General features: G+C 53.0%; 1 protein-coding gene and 2 non-coding genes across 8 annotated transcripts in view; all 3 read left to right on the top strand.

The window, feature by feature from the left end:
* The window catches only part of Prrc2b (proline rich coiled-coil 2B), an 83653-nt gene extending 58729 nt beyond the window's left edge, over window positions 1-24924 (top strand). The window contains exons 15-32 of one of the 6 annotated variants that reach the window (XM_021183088.3): window positions 2836-3052; window positions 3641-5701; window positions 6805-6992; window positions 7370-7515; window positions 7963-8101; window positions 9522-9604; window positions 10061-10249; window positions 10384-10581; window positions 10934-11020; window positions 11553-11657; window positions 11818-12010; window positions 12771-12868; window positions 13920-14047; window positions 14407-14647; window positions 16760-16915; window positions 17462-17553; window positions 19679-19760; window positions 21019-24924. In XM_021183088.3, the coding sequence (XP_021038747.1) occupies window positions 2836-3052; window positions 3641-5701; window positions 6805-6992; window positions 7370-7515; window positions 7963-8101; window positions 9522-9604; window positions 10061-10249; window positions 10384-10581; window positions 10934-11020; window positions 11553-11657; window positions 11818-12010; window positions 12771-12868; window positions 13920-14047; window positions 14407-14647; window positions 16760-16915; window positions 17462-17553; window positions 19679-19760; window positions 21019-21150 (4535 nt within the window). In that variant the 3' untranslated portion in view covers window positions 21151-24924. Of the gene's footprint in view, window positions 1-2835; window positions 3053-3640; window positions 5702-6804; window positions 6993-7369; window positions 7516-7962; window positions 8102-9521; window positions 9605-10057; window positions 10250-10383; window positions 10582-10933; window positions 11021-11552; window positions 11658-11817; window positions 12011-12770; window positions 12869-13919; window positions 14048-14406; window positions 14648-16759; window positions 16916-17461; window positions 17554-19678; window positions 19761-21018 lie in introns of all 6 variants that reach the window. The other 5 variants (XM_021183079.3, XM_085835018.1, XM_085835017.1 and 2 more) reach the window with 5 other exon arrangements.
* On the top strand, window positions 12443-12527 carry LOC115030453 (small nucleolar RNA SNORD62). The gene has a single exon (XR_003836049.1). It is a non-coding gene; the product is annotated as a small nucleolar RNA SNORD62 (small nucleolar RNA).
* On the top strand, window positions 16181-16265 carry LOC115030452 (small nucleolar RNA SNORD62). Its single transcript, XR_003836048.1, has one exon. It is a non-coding gene; the product is annotated as a small nucleolar RNA SNORD62 (small nucleolar RNA).
* Window positions 24925-25679: the final 755 nt, after the last annotated feature.

The raw sequence follows: 25679 nt of genomic DNA, 5'->3' as shown, positions 1-25679 counted from the left end.
AAAATCCCCTTAGCCAGTTACTGACAGGTGTTGCGATTGCCACAGGATTGGGAGTTCAGCCTCTTGGGGGACCACATGCTTTTAGTTTCACATGGACTCGGGTTCATCTCTAGCTCCAAACAGAAATAACTGAATATCCAGTGTGGTTGTGACTTTATAAACTTCCTATAAGGAAGGGGGTTGGGGAGTGTGTGTGTGTGGTTTTTTTTGTTTGGTTGGGTTTTTTTGTGCTGTTTTTGTTTTTGTTGTTGTTGTTATTGTTCTGGAACTTTCAGTGAAGACCAGGCTGGCCTCAAACTCACAAGAGTTTGTCTGTGTTGCTGTGATTAAAGGTGTTCACCATCACTGTAGCTCAGGCTGACCCGGATCTCATTATGTATCCCAGGCTAACCTCACATTCTTTGAAGTCTTCTTGGGTCAGCCTCCATGTGCTGAAATCACAGGCTGGGGGCCATTACACCCAGCAAACTGTCAGGTTTTGCTTCTTCTATCTGGAAACACATAGAAAGGAATTGGATTTATTTTCTGTCTTTGCTACTTTGGCTAAAAGTAGCATCATTATTCTAGGTTTCTTCGCTGTCTGTTTGATACCTTTTATTCCAGCTTTTTACTGTTTACTTTCCAGGACTCTGGTTTTTAGTAGTGTAGCTTTCCCTGTGAGAAGACGCTGACTGCAAGTCTGTGGCTTTTCATTGCCAAAGCTTGTTCCTTAGGTTTATTGGGATGCTGGGCAGTGGTGGCCCTTAATTCCCTGCAATGGGAGGTGGGGGGCAGAGGCAGGCAGCTTTCTGACTTTGAGGCCAGCCTGGTCTACAGAGTGAGTTCTTGGACAGACAGAGCTACACAGTGAAACCCTGTCACAATTGCTTTCTACCACCACCCCAGATAAGATTTTTTTTCTTTGTGAACTGGAGACATTGTCTAGTAGTTAAGAACACTGGCTGCTCTTTCAGTTCCCAGCACACACGTGGCCTCTTCTGATCAGGCCTTTATAGGTAACAGGCAAGTGTCCATGTATATACGTGCATGTGTGCGTACATACATATGCAGGCAGGCAGACACAAAAAAACAATTTTTTAAAGGTCTCTGTGAGTCTCTGGTCTTGCATCTCCCCTGTCCTCCCGCTGTCCCTGCCTCTCACTGAGGTGTTGGGGTTGGTCTGAAACCTCTGAGCTTGTATCAACCTCTGCCCAGCCTCCAGCTGGGATGCAGGTGATCTCTCTGCCTGGACTTTGCTTGAGTCCTTTCACAGGAAGGTGCTAGCCCTGAAGAAGACTGGGTTTGCTCCCAGCAGGAGACGGGGAAAAGAGGCAAGGGAAGTGTGGGAATGAACCAGTAGGAAGGAGGTTGCCTGTATACTGCCATCTGGGACAGACTCAGACCTGTCCGAAGCTTTCTTGTCTCTTCACGCATGTCTAATCCACCTTCTTAAATTTTAATGCCTATATATTTTTGGAAGTAGTATTTGCTTCCCAAATTGTTGTTTTGTTCTGTATTTTCTTTTTCCCTCCATTTTTTTTATTTTTTATTTTTTAAAAATATGTGTTTACCCATTTGGGGAGTTAGAAGGTCAGAAGGTCTCCTTCCACTGTGTGGGTTCCAGGAAGCAAACTCAGGCTTGGAAAAGCACCTTTACCCATTCAGCCATCTTACCAGCTCCTATTTTGAATTTTTTTCTTTGTTTTTAAAGATGGGGGTCTCACTGTGTAGCCCTGGTTGGCCTGTAACTCAGTCTGTAGACCAGGGTGACCTCAGACTCAGAGACCCGCCTGCCTCTGCCTCCTCAGGTCTGGGATTACAGGTGTGCGCCACCATAACCAAGAAGTGCTTCATTCCTTTTCTTTTTTAAATCATGTTTTAATGATTAAAATATAAATTTTAATATTCTATGTTCTTCTAGAAAGTGTCAGCTATAGTATACTACATTCATACCCCTTCTGGCCATTTTGGATTTAAAGTTCAGACCTGGTGAGGGAGAGAACCTTTCAGGGCCGTCCTCTCAGAGGCTTCCTGCCCTTACAGCCACTCTGGGTTAAGCTGGGAGACCTCTGCTTTCTTCTGGGAGGCAGAAATTTAAATACAGCCTCCTTGAAGCCCAAAGGAACAAAAGGTTTCCTAAGGTTTGCCTGTTGTTTCCTTCCTTGGAACTCCCTTTACAGAAGGACACAGGCTTCCTAATGCTTGGGAGTAATTCAGAAGCATTGACAGTCTATATTCCTGGTTCGGAGGGGAGGCTGATGTGGACAGATTGGGGAAACCTGATACAGCCGGTAGAGGTAGACTGACATTACTCGTGTCCTGGTCTTTCGGGGCCGCCCACTCCAGGCTCTCTCTCCCCAACAGCCAGAGTTTCCAAATACAAAATGTAGAGTGTCCTTGTCCATCTTACCATAGGGATATGAGGAAGTGAAGCCAAAGCCCTATCTAAGTCTTCCTAGGAGGGTCTAAATCAACTGAGTGCTGGCTGGTCATGTGTGCTGGCTGGGATTTAGCCCATCTGGTCCACACAGCTCTGCCCTGTGGTGGTGTGCTCGCTACCCAGCCCTGCTGGGCTGAGATCTGGATCCCGTTTATTGTTTTTCTTACCTTTCGAGTGGATTCTCATTCTGGGAACCAGCCTTGGCTTCCATGGGCCACGCGCAGGTCAGATGGTACCCCTGCATACCAGCAGGCTCCCCTGGTCAGGGTAGAGTAAAGATTCGGTTGTTTAAGGGATAGCTGCTGTGTCCGTGTGGCCTTAGGACAAGTGCCACTTTGGAAGGCTATGCTCTGCCTTGTGGCTTCCGCCGGGCATTCTGTGTTAGATGAGAGAGGTTGACCCTTTGCCTTCTTCAGGACTGATGAAGCCCATGATGCCCCAAGAGTCCCTCAGTGGGACTGGCTGTCGCTCTGAAGATCAAAACTGTGTGCCCTCGCTCCAAGAACGGAAAGTGACCGCCCTCGACCCAGCTCCTGTGTGGAGCCCAGAGGGCTACATGGCACTGCAGAACAAAGGCTACTCACTGCCCCACCCGAAGTCTGCTGACACTCTGGCCATGGGCATGCATGTCAGGTGAGCTTCCCTCTGCGGCTGAAGGAAGGCTCCGCAGTCCCAGTGGAGGGCCCTAGGAAGAGGCCCCGTCCCAGGAGACACAGCCCAGGGTGGGTGGGGAGGAGTGGAAGCAGGTGTGCTTGAATGTTTGATGCGAGTGGCTCTCTCTGATGGCCAGGCTGAGGCACAGGAGGAACCCCGTGGTCGTCGAACTGTGGGCTTGGAGTAAAGGGGCAGTGGTGGGCTCACAGGCCGGTGAGAGTGGGGTCTGGGCTCGCTCCTCCTGTGCATATAGGAGCTAGCCCTGCCACCCCAGGCCCAGGCTCCCCACTCCCAGGCTCCAGCTTGTTCATTGCTCCAGGGGACCGCCAGCTCCTCTGTCTCCAGGGCAGTTCATTGAGCTCCACTGACATCTTCACGGCCACGGACGCCAGGGGCCACCGAGCAACGAACCATAAGCTAGACCAAATGTTTGTGTTTTCTTTTCTTTTTAAAAAACTTTTTTTTTCTTTAAAACCAAACCAAACAAACCAAAACTAAGCCCTGTCAGCATGGCGGCCAGGAACCAAGCTCCAATCACATTGACTGATTTTTCTGGTTCCTTTTCAGGAATGAAAGGTCTTACTGTGCCTCCCCCGGAAGGCCAGGGGGCATAAGTGCCCAGCGCGATCTCTTTGAGGAGAGAGGGGAGGAGTTCTTGAGTGCTTTTGACAAGAAGGCCCAAGCAGACTTTGACAGCTGTATCTCTTCTCAAAGAATAGGCCAGGAGCTTTTATTTGCACCCCAGGAAAATGTTCAGGAGGTGGGTGCTCCTGGGGGTTGTACCCCAAACCTCAGGTGTTCCCCATTGGAGCCTGACTTTGTCCCAGCTGAGAAAAAGCCAGAGTATGGCAGCTGGGATGTTGGCCACCAGCCAAAGGCCGCCGCCACGGCCAACAGTGTCGAGCTGGAGGCGCCCCGGCAGGAGCCTTCCTTTCATGTTTCCTCTTGGGAGAAGGAAGGGAGCCCCAAGAAACAGCCAAACCCAGAGCCCGAGTGGACACCTGAGCCCCGGAGCTCCAGCGGCCAGCACCAGGAGCAGCCGGGCAGGACCCGGAGGTCAGGACCCATCAAGAAACCGGTTCTCAAGGCCCTGAAGGTAGAAGAGAAGGAGAAGGCACTGGAGAGAGGCAGGCAGGGGCTTAGAGAGGAGAGCTCACAGCGGGCCCCAGAGAAAGAACCCATGGGCAGGGCAGAGGAGGACGAGGAGAACAACCCTGCCCTAGCCAACGCCTCCTCCACCCTGGAGGACAAGGCTGCCTCCCGGGCTGGTTTTGCCCACGAGGCTAGCAAGCTGGATGAAGATGAAAAGGCAGATAAGACCTGGGAGAGCAGGCCCTCAAGGGAGGCCAGTGACATTCCCCCAACCAAGAGAAACAACTGGATCTTCATTGATGAGGAACAGGCCTTTGGGGGACGGGGCCAGGCCCGTAGCCGTGGCCGCGGCTTCAGAGAGTTCACCTTCCGGGGCGGCCGGCCTGCAGGCAGCAGCACAAGTGGTCTTTGTGGCACAGGTGTCCTTGGGTCTCGTGGCATGTACAGTAGTGGCCAGCGCAGTAACCGAGGCAGGGGCCTGCGTGACTTCCCCCCACCAGAAGACTGCCCCAGAGCCAAGCCAAGGCGTCGCATTGCCAGCGAGACCCACAGCGAGGGCTCTGAGTATGAAGAGCTGCCCAAGAGGCGCCGGCAGCGGGGCTCCGAGCATAGCCACGAGGGCATGCTCACGGAGAGGGACGAGGGTGCCCTGAAGGACTCATGGCGCTCCAACAGAACTTACACCGAGGACCAGGGCGGTATAGACACCCGCAGCCGGGGATCCCGGACATGCGGGAGAGCCCTCCCACCCCGCCTGAGCAACTGCAGCTATGGCCGCAGAACCTTTGTTGCCAAAGAACCTCCCCACTGGCAGAGCAGGAGCCCAGGCAGCTCCTGGCAGGATTATGGCTCCTCTGACCCATGTGGCCCACGGCGAGGCACCGACAGAGACTACATACCAGACTCCTACCGACAATCTGACACATTTGGAAGCAGGCTTTTTGAGGACAGCCGCACGGAGGACAAGAGATCCTTTTTCCAAGATGACCACGGGGCAGATTCCGAAAATGCAGAAAACAGGCCTTTCCGTAGGAGGCGGCCCCCACGCCAAGACAAGCCCCCTCGCTTCCGGCGCCTCCGTCAAGAGCGGGAGTCCCTGGGCCTGTGGGGACCTGAGGAGGAGTCCCATCTGCTGGCAAGCCAGTGGCCAGGCCGGTCCAAACTCTGTCCTGGGGACAAGAGTGGTCCTGGAGGTCACAGATCCCCAGAGCTTTCCTACCAGAATTCCTCTGATCATGCCAACGAGGAGTGGGAGACCGCCTCTGAGAGTAGCGACTTCAGCGAGCGTAGGGAGCGGCGAGAAGGCCTCGCAGCTGAACCCGAAGTGCAAGGGGATGGTGGCCTCTCTGGGTCCAGTTTGGGTGAAAAGAAGGAGCTGGCCAAGAGGAGCTTCTCCAGCCAGAGGCCCCTGGCCGACAGACAGAGCCGCAAGCTGGAGCCGGGAGGGTTTGGGGAGAAGCCTGTTAGGCCAGGTGGGGGTGAGCCTTCCCCCCGCTGCGAGAGCCAGCAGAGCGGGACGCCTCTGAAAGTCAAAAGGTAACGCGTCAGCACCATCGCGGGTCCTTTGTCGTTGTCCTGTTCGCAGCAGCATCAAGTCCATGCATGCACGCCCTGCCAAGCCAGGCGGCCCCGGTCGCTGTGTGTGAGCGTCTCCATCACTTGCTCCTGCATTGCTTGTCTGCTTCTCCATGGTGTGTCATTGTTGATGTTGTTGTTGTGGCTTGATCAACTAGACCCAGAGTTCCCCATTTCCTACTCCCCAGAGGCCTTCTTGTGACTGCTGTTCTAGCCCATGTTCCCAGAGTCCAGCCTCCGGATATTTCCTCAGCTCTGCCCTGACGGCTGTTGCCTGTGCGTGGTGCCTGACAAGCTCTGCAGTCTACCTGCTTGGTACTGCTGCAGCTGGTCAGAAGGCAGCACTCACCTTTGGTCATGTGGAGAAAGCTCTTGCCTCTAGTGGCCCTGCTTCCCTCATGCTGCCTGGACATGGCTGGAGCCACCAGGAACAGAAGGGAGCAGCCCACTCTCAGCCAGAGCCTGCTTTTCTAGAAGCTGAAGCTTTTGAGGTGGCCCATGGCCCAGGCTGCCTGTAGGGAGAATATGGTCTTGCTGCCCAATCAGTGCCTCAGGTTGAGATGTCTGGGGTGCAGAGGTTTTACCCCTCCTGTCCTTAGAATTCAGAGTTCACAACTCAGGTGTACATACCCCAAAGAAGTTGACTCAAGAGAATATCTGTTCTTTTAAGTCTTGGTGTGACCATTCTGCAGCCCCAACAAGGCATCATGAATGAACTCAAGAGCCCTGCAGTGAGATGGCCTGTGCTGCTCTGGTCTGTGGCCCTCTCTTGGGTGCCTCCACTCGGCCTCTTCTCGGCACTGCAGTCTGCGGAAGCAGCATACAGTGGGAGGGAAGAGTACCGTGGAGAGGGTGCTCCAGCAGCCTTCGCCCTGCCGCAGAACGGGGCCAGCACGGGGCTCGCACTGTGGGCAAGCTCTTGTGACCCTTGATGGCTCAGTAGCAGGAACCAGAACTAGATAGCTGCTGTGTCTGTGTGTGGGCCTCATGCATTCAGTTCCTCCTGCCCCTCTTTCCTAGCCTTTGAGTAGTGGAGAGTTCATGGGCTCTTCCTTCCTTTGCAGGTCTCCAGATGAGGCCTTGCCTGGAGGCCTTGGAAGCCATTCACCCTATGCCTTGGAGAGAACCACTCAGGCCAGCTCTGACGGTCCTGAAACCACCAGTAAGAAATCAGAGAAAGAGGTTTCTTTGGCTACCCAGAGGGCTGGTGAGCAGGAAGAGGCCCGGAAGCAGTTTGACCTGGGCTATGGAAGTGAGTTGGGGCTCTCCTTTGGAGTGAGGGGTGGTGCAAATCAACCCAGCCTCCTGTCTTATGATGCTTCCAGCCTTGCTGAGCCCCAGTGACATCTGTATAACTTCACAGACTTAAAGGGGGCATTCAAGGCCACATGGCTAGCAAGAGACTGACTTGGCTGTGTGAATCTGCATCTCTAAAGCCATTATCTTCACGGGTGCTGTCTGAGCACTTGTGGGTTGTGCTTGCAGTGTCGGCTCACATGGGCAGGAGGAGGGCGGGGCACCGTGTCTAGATTTCCACAGGCACTGGTGACATTGCTCCTTGGTGAGTGGACTTCCTCAGTTGACGGTTGGGTGGTTCTCATCTTACTCTTTATGTGGCCTTTGGTTCAGATGCTATCATTGACAACTGCGCCTCCAGCCCTGGGGAAGAGAATGAAGCAAGCTCTGTGGTGGGTGAAGGCTTCATTGAAGTCCTGACCAAGAAGCAGCGTCGCCTGCTGGAGGAGGAGAGAAGAAAAAAAGAACAGGCTGCTCAGGTAAGCACCACGGGCCGAGAGGAAGGGAGGACTATCCGTCGGGCATGCACTGTCTCCTGGGACCTGTCACAAAGAGGCTGACTTTTCCAGGGTCTAATAGCCAAACTGTGACCAGCTAGGTCAGAGATAAGCCTCAGCAGCCCTAGTATTCCTTTTCCCTTAGTGCCCCAGACTAGCTAGGCGATTCCTGTTCCAGCAGGTCACAGTGCTCAGGAACCCTGTACAGAAGTGCTTGCAGCTAGACACTGCATTCGGCCATGTCTGTCAGCCTGCTCCCGGGTCCAGTCTGCCTATCCTGGCAGTGCACCCTGAGCCTGGGATTCTGAAGACACGTGTCAGGCATCTCAAGCTGGTTTGGGTAGTAATATGAGCCAGGACACTTTCCTAGGAGAGTGTGCTGTCAGTCATGGCTTAAGGCTGGATTGCATCAGCTCCTCTTCCCTGCAGGTGCCTGTCAAAGGTCGGGGCCTTTCATCCCGGATTCCTCCTCGGTTTGCTAAAAAGCAGAATGGCCTGTGTCTGGAGCAAGATGTGACTGTGCCTGGCAGCAGCCTGGGCACTGAGATCTGGGAGAGCAGCAGCCAAGGTGAGGTGGGTGCCTGCCTCAGGAGAGGCAGGGCACTTTCCGGAGACTCAAACCTTTGAGCCGTCAGTATGAGTTTGTCATGACCTATTCCTGGGCCCCAAGCAGAGTCAGTGTTGAGCAGCACCTGAGCTGACTTGTTGCGGAAGTCACAGGTCAGGGATACATCCCTGGCTCCAGGACTACTCCAATAGACTAGCAGAACCTCTGCACCATGTCACCCTCAGGAAGGCACCCTGTTTCAGATGGCCAGTAGGGAGTAAGGGACCACCTTCCTCAGCACAGAGAAGCCCTCTGAATTCCTCCCTCTTGTTTTCTGTGGAAGGAGAAAGTTCAGAACGGAACTAACGGAAGTGTACCTACTTGAAAACTTTATATCCTTACAGCTTTTTTGTTTGATTTTAATGTCCCTCTCAGAGCTGTGCTTCTGGTGAGCTTTCACTTTAAAACATAAAGCCATTCCAATTGATCAAGTTCTTCTTGAAGGCCTGCAGTGAGCGCGGCCTGCACAACAGGGAGCCTAGAAGATCGCACAGTTAACGAGAGCTTTTCTGTGGCTTCTAAGGGAGCGAGGACGTGGCTGAACCCAGGCTAGAGCAAATGCCACAGTGGGTGACTCGTATTCCTGCACGTCTGTGCCTTTATAGTTGTCACTATCCTGCTGGCCCTGGTGTAGAACAGCACTTCTCAGTGACGTCCTGCTCTGGTGGAAGGATGAACGATGGGGACTGGAGGAAACTTCTGACCATGCCACCAATGCCTGAAATAACCCTCAGCCAAACGGGCACAGCAGCAGGCACCGGGCTGAAGCACAGTCAGCTTCGAGGGGTCTCAGTTGTTCACACCAGGGCTCACGTGTGCTCCATCCTGTCCATATGTCTTCTGGGTCTGCCTCGTTGGCTTTGTATGCTAGGGGAGTTCTGTAGGCTGCTCACTTAATTGAGCTGTGCCTTCCTGGATCATTCAAGGCTTGACGTAGCTCCTCGCTCCCGGTTTCAGTGCAGGAGAGTGTTGGCCTAAGAGGACTGAGAATTCTAGTGAGGCCAACCAGAGTATGGCTGGGCGTGCTGACACAGGCTCTCACCCCAGCACTCAGGAGGCAGAGACAGGAGGATCATGGGAGTTCCAGGTCAGCCAGAGCTATGTAAGATCCTGTCTGAGGAGGCTGGCTGTTGGAAGAAGCTCTCACATTAGTGCCTGTGTGTCAGATTCATTCACAAATCTCTGTCTTCGGAGCTCTGTGCCCTACAAGGCGTGGGTGGGGTGGGGTGGGGTTGGGTGGGGTGGGGTGGGGTGAGGGTGTTCCATCAACTCGTCTTTTCATTTGGTGGTCACTGCAGTGGAAAGGAACTTACAGGCTCCTGTCTTCCCAGACTGCTTGTCCCCCGTTGATGCCCTGACTCTTGCCTCCCTTCCTTGCCAGCCCTCCCTGTGCAGGGCGCTGCCAGCGACTCATGGAGGACAGCTGTCACTGCCTTCAGCAGTACTGAGCCTGGCACCTCAGAGGTGAGTGCCACTACCTAACACCCTCCCTGGCAGCTGGGCTTGCACAGGGTGCCCTACTGTGGTCCCTAGCTTATCACCCTCTTCAGCTTTGGCCTCTGCTTTCTGTGTGGTGCCTGCAGGAGCAGAGAGACGAGGGAGACTCTTAGCTGGGGAGCTGGCATAAGAGTCACCTTTGAGCTGGTATTGCCTGGCACCTGTGTGCTCTGAATAAAATGAGTTTGGTGGCCTTCTTAGATCCATGCAGTGTCTAGTGGTCATGAGCTTACATAGGATTGGCACATTCATTACACTTGGTGTGTGCCGTGGGCCACTGTACGAGGGCAGGTTTGGACTTTGGAGTGGCGGTCAGTGGTGGGGAGGAAGGCCGGCCAGTGCTGTCCAGAGGCTGCCTCCTGGATGCTAGTGCTTTGCAGTTTGGGGTCAGGGATCTAACCCATTTTGTGTTCTGCACAGCAGGGTTTTAAGAGCAGCCAGGGAGATAGTGGTGTTGACTTGAGTGCCGAGTCTCGGGAGTCGTCTGCGACCTCCTCACAGCGCAGTTCCCCATATGGCACTCTCAAGCCTGAGGAAATTAGCGGGCCTGGCATGGCAGAATCCAAGGCCGACAGCCACAAGGACCAAGCTCAGAAGCAGGCTGAGCACAAGGTAACCTACCAGTCCCCTGCACGGAGGCCAGGGCCTGGGCAGAAGAGGCCCTTCCGTCTCTGTCTTGTCTCCCGAGATGCCAAGGGTACCTGGAAGCATGTGTGTGTGTCTCAGCCCTTCTGCTTTTCCACAAGGACTCAGAACAAGGCTCTGCACAGAGCAAGGAGCACAGACCAGGACCCATCGGCAACGAGCGGTCTCTGAAAAACAGAAAGGGCTCTGAGGGGGCTGAACGGCTGCCAGGGGCCGTTGTCCCACCTGTTAATGGGGTGGAGATTCACGTGGACTCCGTGCTGCCGGTGCCACCCATTGAGTTCGGAGTCAGTCCAAAAGTGAGCTTCGCTTTGTCTTCTTTCTCTTTTGTACTTAGATGAACACTTAGGGTTGTCTCCTAAAGAGGAAAGGGAAGCTGGGAGCTGAGCACTCTGCTCTTTTGGGGAGAATGTTAGGACAGAGGCAGGGGTGGGCAGGTTTTATTGGATTGCTTTGTGGCACCAGTGGGTACAGCTGGGCTCAAAGGCCAGCCAGAGGGTGGGGGAGACAAGTCAGGTGGCTTCCGTTCTTGTGTGTGGTCATTTCCCTCTCCTGTGGCTCTGGCCAGTGCATCATGGACACTGATTGATGTGGGCGCGGGGGCAGGTGAGCTGGCCCGAGGCTCAGGTGCTGTGCCCCCTTCTCTTCCAGGACTCTGATTTCAGCCTGCCACCAGGGTCTGTTTCTGGTCCTGTAGGGAATCCAGTGGCCAAGCTTCAAGATGTCTTGGCTAGTAATGTGAGTTGGCCTGTCCTCCTGGCTCTGCCTGTGCACCCATGCTGGCAGCTCTGTGGCTTGGGGACCTTTGGCTGGAGGTGATATCAGTGCTCTTAAGGACTGGGTCACTCGGCTTACTTTAGCTCCAGTCTCCATGCTGTGCTAGCTGTGGGGCAGACTGCTCTCCCTAGGTAGGGAGCCCAGAGCAAGCACCACCACCCCACCCCCAGACTCTCCTTTCATGGCTAGTGGGCAACTCTGGTTAAGCAGGAGTTGCCCCCTGGAAGCCAGGCTCCCTCAATGCAGGTAGCACCACAAAGAGCCTAGTGACAGCCACCAGCCACTCATCCCCATTTGGGCCTGGGTGTATCCAAGCCCTTGCTTCCTGGTAGCTCAGCCCTTTGTGTGGCTGGGACGTGACTGTGGAGTGTGGGTGTGGAGGTGACTCTATCACGGAAACTAGATGAGTTCTGGTCCCGGGTGTTTGAGTGAGCAGCTGCCCTGTATCCCTGAGCCCTGCATGTGCCCCATGGCTCTCTTTCCCCCTCTCCAGGCAGGACTGACGCAGAGTATTCCCATCCTGCGGCGGGATCACCACATGCAGAGAGCCATCGGCCTCTCTCCCATGTCTTTCCCCACTGCAGACCTCACACTAAAGGTAAAGCCAGGCCCGTGCTGGGCTAGGGCCCTTACCAGCACCTTAGCTTGAGAAGAGGTGGTGGGGAGCCCTCCGCACCCACACCCATGGCTTAGGTTGCTGCTCTCCCCTTTTGTCCCCAGTAGTAATTTGCATCCCTCCCCTCCTCTTGCTTCCAAAGATGGAGTCTGCACGCAAGGCTTGGGAAAACTCCCCCAGTTTGCCAGAGCAGAGCTCTCCAGGAGGTGCAGGCTCGGGCATCCAGCCTTCATCCTCTGTGGGCACCTCCAACGGGGTCAACTATAGCTCCTTTGGTGGAGTGTCGATGCCGCCCATGCCCGTGGCTTCTGTAGCACCTTCTGCTTCGATACCAGGTATCACATCCCCTGAGCCAGGCCCAGGAACCTTCTCCATTCACTGTCGAAAAGCCGGATTCGCAGCTCTGCCTTCACGTCCAGAGTGTGGGTGACACTTGTTTTTAGGTCAGGTAGTTACAACTTCCCACATGCTGTGGACAGTGTGATCCCTGCTCTGTTACGCAAAGCAGGGTTGCAGTGCCATAGGGAGACACTGGGAACTTGCAGAGAGGAGTGAGCACAGATAGGGCTTTGAGTCAGACTCTAGTCGTTGCCAAGGCCCTGGTGAGCTGCTTTCTTCTCCAATAAAGCAGGCTGATGCTACTGAACCACAGGGGGACTGCACCCACGAAGCCAGGGCTCATCTGTGCCCTCTGTCACCAGGAGCTGTTTCTGTTCTTCCTGTTATCATGCTTGTGACTGGGGATTTTGAGGGCCCAGCTGCCAAGGTCTCAGTGATGTGTTTCCAATAGATCCTTCTGACCCTCCACTGTGGACTCAAAGCAGGGAGATGAAGAGGACAATGACTGAGAGACTGAGGCAGCTCTCTTCCATAGGAAACGGCCCTCGAAACAGCCCAAGCACTCCCACAGGGGAGTCGCTGAAGGGCTAGGTGCTCTCCTGCACCTGCCTGGGTTTCCTGAGCTGTGTGCTGCATGGGAAAACCACACAGCCTCTGCTCACACATGTCCTCAGCCCCACTGAGTCCCCTGGAAAACATGGCCGTGTGCAACGGGAGGCTTGATCCTTTCCTTCCTTTTTTGTTTTCTGTTTCTAGGCAGCCACCTCCCACCTCTGTACCTGGATGGCCACGTGTTTGCAAGTCAGCCCCGACTGGTTCCTCAAACGATACCTCAGCAGCAGAGCTACCAGCAGGTGAGGGTAGCAAGCCTGGTAGCCAGGTCAGAGGTCAGAGGTAGCACAGCTGTGTCACTCTGCACTTCTTTGCGGGTGATTTTGCCCTATGCCCCATGTGATACCCAGCACTGGCAGACCATGGCACCCAAAGAGTGTTTGTAGAAAGGATGTGAGAAATGACAGGCATGGAATAAACACCCCAGATTCCTACCCAGAGGCCTCACTTCTCATAGCTGGGGATTAGCTGCAGTTGGGTTATGTTGATAATGGGATCCTGGCAGGCCCAAGTCCCTGGGCACAGATGCATTGCATTAGAGACAGTTTTAGAGATAGGTAGGATGTTGCCTTTGCACAAGATTGGGATTCTGTCTGTGTGAGGCTGGTATGTTTTGGAGCCTCCTTCCAGAGACTGGTGCTGGCCTCCTATACAGCCCAAAGTGTTCCTTCCTACTCCGCGTCTCTGATCCAGACAGGATGGGGTACCCTCAACTCTGAAGACATGTTATGCTATTTTCCTGAGAATCTGACCCACTAAATGGATCTTAGTGCCTCCCTTTATTGTTTTTATTTTATGATTATTTTTCCTGCATGTGTGCTTTGTGTGCTATGTGCATGTACTGCCCACAGAAGCCAAAAGTTTTGGGATCCTTGGAACGAGACCTGCAGACAGTTGTCAGTGGGTGCTGAGAGCTGAGGCCAGGACTTCAGCAAGAACAAGTTCTATTAAACACCGAGTTGTTTTTCTAGCACTTTCCTTAAGATTTCTGAGTTACACTCTAGTCCAGGCTGTCCTGGAACTAAAATAAGACACAACACCCAGCTCAGTTCACGTATATCCTAAAAAGGATACTCAGAATTCACCTCCATTGACGTGTGTAGCTGGACTCGCTTCTGCTGTGTGGTTCCAGTGGTAGGGCGACCGTGCCTTGTCTTACCACTTATTGGCCTTTTGCTGCGGGAAGACAGATCAGATGAGTCGAGCTGTGCCCTTACCATCCAGGCCAGGACTAGGTAGAGGTGGGGGCGCGTGTTTCGGGCAATGCAGTCATCACCTGGCTCCTGTTCCCAGGCCGCCACTGCCCAGCAGATCCCGATGTCCCTTCACACGTCTCTGCAGGCCCAGGCGCAGCTTGGGCTGAGGGGTGGGCTCCCTGTCTCCCAGTCCCAGGAGATCTTCAGCTCCCTGCAGCCCTTCAGGTGAGAGAGCCCAGGTGTCAGACCTCCCTACCCTGGTGTCGTGTGTGCTGCTCCGGGGCCATGGACTGGGTCACCACAGACTGCTGGGGGTTTCTGTCCCTACCTCTGCCCCATTCACCATGCCCCAGCCAATGTTTCTGTATGCGCGATAGCTTCAGCCTTGGTCATCATTGGGTCTTCCTGAGCCTGCCACAGCTTGGGGTTGTTCACGGTCCCCTGGTCAGGATTGTTCCAGTCCACTGAATCATTCTCTGGGGAAGCAGGGATCTTTAGCAAGTCTTCGGTATCTGTGTTCATCAGTGTTGGAGATGGCCGTGTACCTCGTTCACCTGTCTCTGACCCCCATCTGGCTTTTGCAGGTCTCAGGTGTACATGCACCCCAGCCTGTCACCACCCAGCACGATGATCCTCTCTGGGGGTACAGCCTTGAAGCCCCCATACTCTGCATTTCCTGGCATACAGCCCTTGGAGATGGTGAAGCCCCAGTCTGGCTCACCCTACCAGCCCATGAGTGGAAACCAGGCCCTGGTCTACGAGGGCCAGCTTGGCCAGGCTGCCGGGCTGGGCGCCTCCCAGATGCTGGATTCCCAGCTCCCACAGGTCCGTGTGGTCTGTTGATAGTCTCCCCCCTCCTTGCCTCTCAGTTGCTTCTTGTGTGCTGATGTTCAGATGTATCTCTCAGACGCAGACCAACTAACTAGTCCCACAGCGCTGTGTTCTGCTAGCTTCCCTTCCCTCTAGAGCGACCGAGATGGTGGCTGTGGGACTGGAAATGGGGCAGGTGTCATGTTTGTTCCTCCATCCCTTCTAGTCCCCAGTTCAGAGCCTGCCCTCTCTGTGTGTTGGAGCTCCCACACCCCCACTGCCACCTGTGGGCCAAAATGTACCCTTCACTCCTCACCCTCAGGCCCTGTGTGGCAGCTGCGGGCCTTTCCCTCTGTCAGGCAGCTGGCTCGCCCTCTTACTCCATCTAGATACCCTAGCCCATGCCTGTGTATAGGGAGCATGCATGGGCCAGGACTCTAGTACTTTAACTAAACCCAGGCACCCCTGGGACCTGCTCCTCTCACCACCGTGTGGCATGGCTTGCATCTACAAATGGGAGTAGACCCTCAGAGCCGTGCACATGCTCTGCCTCCATCAGTCCTACCTCCTAACGGCCACTACTGCTGCTTCCCCCATGTTGTATTGTCCTCTGTCCTCCGCCATGACGGCTTGCTTCTGGACCACAGAGGCATCCTATCCCTCAGATGCCCCTCGTCCAACAGGCCACCCTGGCAAGTATCCTTCTTCTTTGTCTCTGTGTAGAGGGAGACTCAGAGCTGACCTTTTTTTTTTTTTTTTTTTTTTTGGTTTTGGTTTTTCAAGACAGGGTTTCTCTGTATAGCCCTGGCTGTCCTGGAACTCACTCTGTAGACCAGGCTGGCCTCAAACTCAGAAATCCGCCTGCCTCTGCCTCTCAAGCACTGGGATTAAAGGCGTGCGCCACCACACCCTGCAGAGCTGACCTATTCACTGAGGGGTCTAGACCACACCCTCAACCACCCCATCACAGCATCACCCAGTTGCCCCTGACTGGTAAAATCATCTTCAAGATGTTTTCCCTGGCTTTCCTGTCTCCTTATACCCTCTTCCTTCCTTCCCCGCTCCCATCTAATTGTGGGTGTGCCCTTTCTTCCTGTTTTTGCCCTCCTTCCTGGTCACTGTCATCCAAGCACTGCTCTGCCCTGGATTTATTTCTTCAACTTTGGGTCCCCATGGCTGCCCAGCTTTGCCATTTTATATCTCCTGGCAGCTCTAGCATACTGGTTCCCAGACATCCTGCTCATCTGATCTATATTACTCCATCCTGCTTTTCCCACCCCTCCCACTTCTGGCCCTTCAGTGGCTGTACGTACACACACATACACACACACACACACACACACACACACACACACACAGAGCCATCCTTACTACCCTGCCCTATGCTGGGCTGGATATGCACCTTTTGCCCTCAGTCCTTAGTACCCTGTGCAGTGAGTACAGCAGCCCCGCCTGTGGAAGGGCAAGAGCCAGGCTGTCCCCTTGCCAGACATCGTTCCTGCCTGACTCTACCATGTCCCTGCTGCGCTCTGCTCTGAGGTCCTGGTGTCTCAGTGATGTGTTTCCAATAGATCCTTCTGACCCTCCACTGTGGACTCAAAGCAGGGAGATGAAGAGGACAGTGACTGAGAGACCCAAGTGACCCTGCTCTGCCCAGTGCTTATCCTTTCCCCAAGGCTTGTTCTGACTGGGGACGTGATCTTGTGGGCCCCGGGGGTTCTGCTGGTCTGCTGCTGACCTGCTGTCTCGCAGCCTCCAGAAGGCTCTCTTAGGCTCCAGTTTGTTCTTTTGTTCATTGATTCAAAAATCTGTGGTGCCCATCTTTGTGCCACACAAAGGGATGCGAGGCCAGGCCTCCTGTGCGGCTGTCATTTGGGGAAGCTCTCTGCCGTCTTACCCCTCCAAGCCTGCACTTGGCACCCAGCTCTGTGCAGCATGTAACATGCATTGCTCTGTCGGTGCCACTGCTCATGTCTGACAGTGCCCTGTGACGTCTCCAGCACTCTTTGTTTAATGAAGACTCCAAGGCCTGAGGCCACTCAGGAGTGCCATGTCTGCTCCCAGATGCATGTTTTAGCTTTCTCCCCAGTGTCCCTTCTGCCTCTTGACTGTGCTGTCACCCAACAGCTCACTATGCCACTGCCTCGGTATGGCTCCGGGCAGCAGCCACTGATCCTGCCACAGTCCATCCAGCTGCCTCCAGGACAGAGTCTCTCTGTTGGAGCCCCCCGGAGGATTCCTCCACCTGGCTCCCAACCTCCCGTCCTGAACACCAGCAGAGAGGTAAAGGTGGTCCCAGAGAGGGGCATTGTGCAGCCAAAGCCTCTACCACAGAACGGCTGTAGAAAGGGCACACCTCCAGTCTCAGATACTTAAGTGTAAACTAGTCAGGAAGACAGGCGTTGGCATGTGCCAGACTGCCAGGCATCAAGGACGATATACAGCCCGTCTTAGCCAATGAAGAGGAGCCACGTGGCCACCACAGGTGCAGGACCTAAACTCTTGAGTAAGGACAGGAGTCTGCATTGCATGTCTCACCAGGCCACGTGAGCTTGATGTAACTGGGGTCTGGGCGATTGTGCACATTCATCTTTCCTGTTCCTTCAAGGAAGAGCCTGCCTACCCCTGCACATGCTTTAACCCTAGCACTCAGACATGGGGACCGGAGGTCGAGGACAGCCTTAGCTATGGAGTGAGGCGTAGTCTCAGAAAAAGAATAAACACTGAATAAGACTGAGCCTCTCCCTGAGTCCGGGTTGGGGTTGGGCCACTGTGGGCTAGGCTGTCTCTGGGCTGCTGAATGACTCTGTTGCTTCTTGGCCACTCTAGTCCGCTCCGATGGAGTTGAAAGGCTTCCACTTTGCCGACAGTAAACAGAATGTTCCTACCGGAGGGTCTGCACCATCCCCGCAGGCGTACAGGTAAAGATGAGCCCTGGGGTTGGGGCACATTGCCAAGAGCCCATGGGCCAGGGGAACATGGTGGAAGGCATTGCAGCATGGCCCCCTTTGTGTTTCTGAGTGTCACTGAGGCGTCCTTGTCACATGTTCATGCTGTAGCTAGCTGTGGCAAAGTGCGTCCTGGGGAAACTGCATTTGTTTCTAATCTGCAGGGTATCAGGCTCTGAGGAGTAAGAACTTCGTGGGGTGGCAGCCACAGCCCCACTGTCTCATATCCAAACTCACCCTCTGACCCCTATTAGAGAACTTCTTAAAGCTGGGTGTGGGTGGCCTTTCTTCCCAAACCACAAACTGGTACCCGCTGTTGGCTTCCTTGGTATGGGTTTTCTACCTCCAGTAACCATCAAGGTTCTCCTTGGCTTGACTCAGAGGTATCTGTTGGATCATGGCAGGGTCTCTTGATTCTCTCAAGCTGGGTTGGGGGAGCAGCTCTGGGCCTGGGCCTGAGACTATACAAACTGATACCTTGTGTTTAAGCACTGAGTGGGACAGACAGATCTGTAGTGTCTTTCTAGAGGTCACCCAGGACACACTGTGCAGGTAGAGTCCTACCACCTGTGCCCCACTTCACTGACCATTCGCCTGACTCTGGTGTTCTGGGCTGGGAATAAAGTGAAGGCCCCTCACTGTCTTACGCTCTTGCTATGGTGGCTTTGTTTGTGCGTGAGTACATTCCGTTCTACTGTCATTGCCTGGCAGAGGGCCCACAGCAGAGCCGTGTGGAGGGAGGAAGAGAGGAAGGTTCGGGAAGGCACACACACTCACACACACACACACACGCCATGGTCGCCATGGTCTGCCTGCACAGTGCAATGGCAGTGACTTGGGCTCAGCAGGTTGTAAGGAGAGAACAGCCTTGGAAGAAACTGGGCACTCTAGCCACATACGGAAAATATTTGGGGGTGGGAAGGGACCAAAAATGGCTTCTTGTCATCGTTTCTAAGGAATATAGTATAGCTACTGTCTACATAGTGTTTGTAAGCAATCTAGAGAGGATTTTCCAAGTGTATAGGAAGAGCTGGGCGTGGTGGATCAGTATAGAGAGTGCATGTGTACTTAGACTCATCAGGCTCTGGGTTCCATTCCCAGAACCAAACAAAAACAAAAGAACAGGAGGCTGGAGATTAAGATCACTGGCTGCTTGCTTTTCCAGAGGTCCTGAGTTCAATTCCCAGCAACTATATGGTGGCTCACAACCTTCTATAATGGATCCAATGCTCTCTTCTGTTGTCTGAGGACAGCTACAGTTTGCTCATATAAATGAAATAAATAAATCTTTAAAAATAAATAAATAAGAATGGCCTCTATAGGCTCATATTTAAAAAACAAAACAAAAGAACAAAAAAACAAAACAAAAAGCCACATACTGGAGAACATGGCTAGGTTACATGTAAATAGCATGTTAACTTTATCTGTGAAGAGACAGAGGGGCTGCTGGATATGAAGACACAGGCGTTGTGGTGACCAGAGGGATTGCTATAACTCTTGTATAGCAAGATTTTCAGGAAATGGGCGAGGGGTCCTCAGTTAAAAATCAAAGGATGTGCTGTCCCATGATGGCTTTTCCGGCTATGGTTGTATCTAGCACTAGACAGCCTCACCCCAAAAGACTTGCTGGCCTCTGCACAGTACTCTTTCTTACAGAAGACCTTTTTCTCATAAAACATCTAAGGGCCCTGAGGACTAAATGTGGTTGTAGATCTCTCCCCTTCCTCCACAAGTGAGACCGAGGGCCTCCTCTCCCCTCCCCCTGGGGTAGCTCCTTAGAAGGCTGCTGCTAGCCTTCATCTAGACACCGCACCACACTGGTCCAGATTCCACAGCCTGAGGATGGCACTGGCTGTCTTCTCATGGCAAGGGCTGTAGCTTCTCTCCTGGGTGTGTCTCCGGGAGGTGCCGAGGGGCGCTGTTGACCGCCCTCCTCCATGTTTGCATTCTTAGCTGTCTCAGGTCTGTGCTTTCTGTCTGCTGAAGCCTCTGGCCAGAGGGCCTCCCTGTCTTGATCTGCCTCCACGTGCTGCTAGGCATTGACTCCATCTCTGTGGTGACACATGTGTATTCTCAACCCTGCCTTTGGTTTTTTCAGGCCTAGCTCTGCTAGCCCCAGTGGGAAGCCCTCTGGATCAGCAGTTAACATGGGCTCTGTGCAGGGACACTACGTTCAACAGGTAGAAGATGGCTTCCCAGACCCTGCAGCCCTGGACACTTAGGCCTGTCTCCTAGCGCCAAAGGAGAGGGGACTGTCCAACTGATGGATGGTTTTTATTAAGGGAACCGTGCCCTACTGCTTAGAGCTGGGCCACCTGAGTCCCTCCTGGCAAAAGCACTTCTCTTGATGGGCGCTTGGATCCTTCTTTGTCCTGCGGAGAAGGCAGGAGCCCAATTCCCACAAGAGGAGATGCCAGAAGGTGTACTATCTATCCCCAGCCACTTATGGCTGTCATGGCGCTCTAGGAGACACGGTTAGGCCTGGGTTAGCTCAGGCTGGGTGTGTGTGCGTGCTAGCTCTAGTGAGTGCTGTGGCATGTCTCTGTCCTGGGTGGGATCGTGGACAGGATACAGCCTCCCCCACTTCACAGGAAGGATTTCTCTGTCTTTCCCTGTAGGCCCTTTTCTCTTCCTCCTGTAAAGGTGGGCTGGGACTTCAGAGCTCAGGACCTTGGTCAGGCCTGGGACTTAATAAATTTGTCACTGAGAGGTGGAGATTGTGAGGGTGATGGCTCCCTTTTTGCCCCCCTTCCCCAGTGTTCCTTGGAGGTCACTGTTCCTGCTATGAGATGGGTTTCTAAAACCCTTTCTCCCAGAGCTGAGGGCATAACTCAGGGGCAGAGCACCTGACTAGCATGGGTGAGGCCCTGGGTTCCACCCTCAGCTGACAAAACAACAAAAACACCCAACAAAGTTTCCCCCAGAAGTTAGACAAGTGCGGTTACCCTGTGCAGGCCACCACTGAGCTGCTGGCTAGTGTAACCCTGAGATCAGGTGGGGTCCTGGGGAAATGCGGTTATTCAGAGACACTTGGGATGGGGCTTGACTGAATCATGCATCAAGATCTGGGTGATCGCAGTTGGCTTCATTCCTCAGCTGGGTGGGTATCCAGCCCATGGGTAGATTGGTCTGCTGAAGGGGCTGTTTGCTTGCCCACGGGGCACAGGGTGCACTGATTTGAAAAGGCCCCTCCCTTCAGCCTTGGGACCTGAAATGTTCACAAAGGATGTGCTACTGACTTCTGTGGAGGACCGGGAGTCTTCCAGCCTTTCTGAATCACTGCACCCGTGGGAGGGACAGGACCGTTCTGACTGCACACCAGGCTCCTCCCTGGTTCCTGTGAGGATAGCTTTTGGTCTGACCCTGGAGCAGGAAGGGAGTGGTCTCTACACATTTTGCCCTGTGGTCACTTTGGTTTTCCTGTTCATCTGTCCTAAGGCAAAGCGAGTGGATGAAAAACCCGGCCTGGGAACCGTGAAGCTGCAGGAGGCCTCGTCAGCCACCTCCCAGATGAAGCGAACCGGAGCTATCAAGCCTCGGGCAGTCAAGGTGGAGGGAAGCAAAGCCTGAAGGTGCCTGGGTCTCTTGCCTCACCTAACAGGGATGGTGCGCCACACCAGCCTGGACAGCCACCGCCTGGCTTGGACAGAGCTCTCTTCCACTCCCGAAAGCTCCTGAGAGTTCCATCGTCAGCCAGCCTGCATCGTGGACATGTGGCTTTGACCTGCTTGCTTTGGTACAAAAGAGCAGACTTCCTCCTTCCCCCTCCCCTCTGCCCAGTGACTGTGGAGTGAGCCTCCTGTGCAGTGCAGACCTGCCCGCCCGCCCGCCCAGTTCCCTAGGCACAGTGGTTTGGCAGCAGGGTCATTTTAGCTGGAGGCTTTTTGTTTTAAAAAGCAGCTAAGGTTTCTACAAAGGGGAAATGAGAACAAAATGCTAGCTACATCTGTATAGCTGAACTTTTATATGTTCCTCGCTGTCCTCTCTGCTCTGCTGTCCCCAGTGGTCGCCTTTTATCTCCGTCCTGTTTGACATGTCACAGTGCTACCTTAAGAGGTGATTCTTAAGAGTCACACACACACACACACACACACACACACACACACCCCGGTTGGCTAACCTTTGGGGTTTGGAGGATGTGATTGGACACTCTGGTTGGTCCCTCACCACCTTGGGCACTGTGAAGTTGGTATCTGAGTTTAGTTCCCTGGTGTGGAGTTAATGTTTCAGAATAAGAATTATCTGTTCAGGGCCCTTTTGCTGTCATTGGACACAGTGAGTATTGCGCACCAGAGAAATTGTGGAGTTTTGTAATCTAGATTGGCCCCACTTGGGGACTGCATCTTAGGCTCCGTACTTTAGCCCCCTGGGTGGCTGTGTTCCCCACTCATTTCCTTTCCTCTTTGTGGAGCCTGCTGTGTCCCTCTGGATCCCTGTCCATTCACTCCTCACAGCTTATCACCAAAATCAATATAAGGACACAGGTGAACACCTATTAGTCAAGTTTGCGACAGGAAAGACTATGTATGGCACATTCATCTTCCGTCCTTCGCTCCTGGTAACAGGGCAGGGTATTGGGTAGGGTTTCTAAGCTATAGGTGTGTTACCCTTCCTTAAAGAACTGGACAGGGTCAAGGTATAAGTGGCCTACAGAGAAACCTATGCAGCCTCAAAGGAGGCTGGTGGTGGCTAAAGGGTGGTGTCTTGGGGCTGCTGCTTGCAGGTTTTGTGTGAGCACCTGTATGTGAGGCTTCTTGCTTTCACTAAGAACAAGGAAAATTTCCCATTGTTCAAAGGAAAATGAAGTGAATTTCAGGGTGCTCAGCTGCTGCTTAGGACCCCCATTTAATCACCCATCTGGGGTGTTGGAGACAGCCTGCTTCAGAGAGCTCATAGTTGGTGGCAGGGCTGGGACAAGCATGTGGGTCTGTCCTCAAGTGTCACCATGGGCATGAGAGCAGAGAAGCAGCTTAGGAGCTCTGAAGTGGCTTCACCCTGCCTAGTTGGTTGTCGAAGGAAGCAGAAGTCTGTTTTCCCCGGCAGGTACTGCCACACTGTCCCCAGCATTAGCAGTCAGGGCAGCCTTTGTGCAGTTTCATTGCAGCTGCAGCACTCGGCTCCTTCCTTCCCGCCTCCAACACATCTCCTCTCTTCTCGAATCCCTCCTCAGAAGCACTGTTCACTTAGGAGTCCCCAGCACAGATCTGCCTGTGCCCCTATCAGCCCTTCGACCCCCCCGCCCCCCGGAAGTGACCGAGTCCTCTGCCCCACTGCCAAGCTCTACCCCATAAGTCTCAGTCAGTAAAAGCCACACAGTCACCTCTTAGAAATGCGGCCAGACCCACATCACCTAATGCTTGGTGGGCATTATGTGTCAAAACAAGCAAACATTTTTCTCTTTCAGAATTTCACAGGACGCTGTTACAAACTCAAAATGTGCCCTTTAGGTGAGCCTGCTGTCAGAATGGCAGTACTCCCTGTTTTAAGAAGAAAAATTAGGAGGTCACCTGTTTTCAGTCCTTTCTCTAACCCTGTATTTCCCTCCTGCCTCTCACCCTAAATAAAAACAAGAAACACTAGAATTTATTTATATGTATTGATGTTGTAGGTCTAGATGGAAAAAAAAGTAAATGTCCCACTGCTCTGTTTATATAATGTCTGAATTACTCTGTGCAGGAAAGGCCAGGAAATTGCATGTGAAATTTGGTGTGCTCACCACCTCTGTGATCTCAGCTGTGGGCTCTACCCCTCTGAGAGGCACATTTGCAACTAGACGCTGAGGACAGAGGGCAGGCTTCAGGCCAAATGTCCCTACTCCTCAGATGATCTGGTCAAGCCAAGTTTTTAGTACAGAGGTGTTTTAAGGTGCAATATCTCTTCGTGTGGTTTTTAGAGTCAAGCTCAAAGTATAATAGAACTTGGGCCTTATTTTGGTTTCATACCCCCATCTTTAGATCACACATAAAAACAGGAGCGTCTGTCAGGGTGCCATGGCCTTTGGTGGGAACAGGTAAAGCCTTTTCTACTGCTGAGATGGGTGGAGGTGGGCAGAATCTTTTACTCCTGCCTGCTGAAGTCACCTCCTACTGCTGGTGGCTTTGTTGGTGCCACTGATGGTGAAATCCATGGTTTGGCAACCAGGACTCTTCAATCTGCTGGTCCTGATGCAGCGTGCAGCATCTGTCGGTGAAGACTTCTGCCAACTGCATTTAGTCTGGTTTAGTCTGGTCTCTAACAGTTGCTTTCCTTGTCTGATTCCCAAGTTTAGCATTTTCAAATTCAGAGTTCACAGAACACTTCTGGGTCTAAGCTTCCTTAAGGGGGAAAAAAACAAAGGATGATTGCAGTACACATTTAGAAACGCTGGTTCACATCCAAAGCCATGCTTGCTCTGCCGCTTCTAGAGATACTTGGATAACACTGTCAACCTTGCTGTCCTGTCCCCTGGAGCCACCTTCCAGATGGTCAGTGATGAAGTCGTGAATGATTTGACACTCAGGGCCCAGGGCACAAGAGTGTGCCTGCTGAGGCCATGAGGCAACTCTGGCTAAGTCCGCCCCCCAACATCCACTGGGGTCCCCACTCTGCCAGGTACCTGCATGTTAACTTTCAAGTTTGCCTTGCCCTCATTTCCAGCAAGTCTGGGTTAGAGGGTCTGTTGGGAATCTTTCACAAGCAAGGGCACAGAAGTCTGGCTTCTGTATTCTTTGATGAGTGGAAAAGCCAGCTCTTTTGTGAGATGGCTCTAAGACAAGTTAGGTCATGTGGAGCAGAGTGGTCAGTGTCGGGGATGAGCACAGTCACCCAGCTGTGCTCTCCACTGTCTACCAGCTCCGACTGGTGATCTTCCAGGCGCATGACACCTGCAGCCCCAGCTGCTTGCTTCAGACCTGCAACCTCCCCAGGCCCCATCTTTGGCATGTCACAATCCTGGAGCAGCAGTTCCTGTGAAGGCTCTGTGCAGGCTCCTTAGTTGAAGGGTCCTGTGTTCTCGGCTTTCCACCTCAAACCTTTTATAGAAAAGGACATGGGGGATTGTTCTTTTTGAGGGTCCTTTTGTTTTCCTTTGCTTTTCTTTTGGCCTTCCCTCTGTCTTTCACTTAGACCAGCTATTTGAAAGGGCAGACGATGCTAAAGGTGTACTGTGCAGCTTGTTTAGACGTGATATGGGGAACTTCTTCGGATGGGAAATGGAATCGTGAATTCACCCTCCCTTCCCTCCGGGTCAGTCCCTGTTGTTTCTCCTTTCAAATATGTGATTGTACTAGGTCTTTCCATACGAAAGAACTCTCCTTATTTAAATAAAAAAAAGTATAAAAAAATAAAGCCAAACATGCTTTCTCAGGCTGTGTCGGTTTTCTCTCATTTGGAAGAGTACAGCTGGTTCACTGCTTCCCGGGAGACTCTCGGGAGTGGCCAGAATACCTCAGGGCGTGCAGCACTGCACTGTGCTGGTGGTCCCAAGACTCACCTAGGCAGCCGTCTCCAGAACAGCTTTTTCTATGACTTTTGCCTTTGTCTTCCATTAATTGTATTGGTTATTTTAAAACCTTAAGACAGATTCTAAAGATGTCCTTGGTGTGGGGGGAAGGTGACTTGGGTAAATGGAACAAGGTCTCAAGCAATTTAGCAGGGACTAGGACACATGTCTTTCCTTCAGGGTCTCTGAGAAGGCTAAGCAAGGAAGGGGTTGCAGATCATACAAATTAATACATATTCAAAGACATTAGTTGGTCTTCATGGACTTTTTTTTTTCTTTACACTGGGTCTCAGGGACCCTCTACCACAACAGGCAGCCTGTGGTTAAGGCACATCTCAAAAATGGGCAGCACCAAGAAGCCTTGTCCTCTCTGTGGGCCAACCCATGAACATCCTATCCTGTACTTCCTGCCTGATTGCTATCTGGGTTTCTATAGGAACAAGTGGAGGACTGCACTGTACTTCTGTGGAAGAAAAAATTAGATCTGGGGTAGGAAAAGGTCAGGGGGATTCATATAGATAGGTTCAGGCTCAGTCATCACTGAGGTCTGGAACCTAAGTGCAAGGCTATCTGGACATTTTTATTTATGAAATGTCATTTGTTAACACTAGTGAAGGGT

Source organism: Mus caroli, unplaced genomic scaffold (genome assembly GCF_978045245.1).
Source record: "Mus caroli unplaced genomic scaffold, Mus_caroli_1 scaffold_2, whole genome shotgun sequence".
NCBI lineage: Eukaryota > Metazoa > Chordata > Mammalia > Rodentia > Muridae > Mus > Mus caroli.
This window is presented reverse-complemented; position numbering and strand designations above follow the sequence as displayed.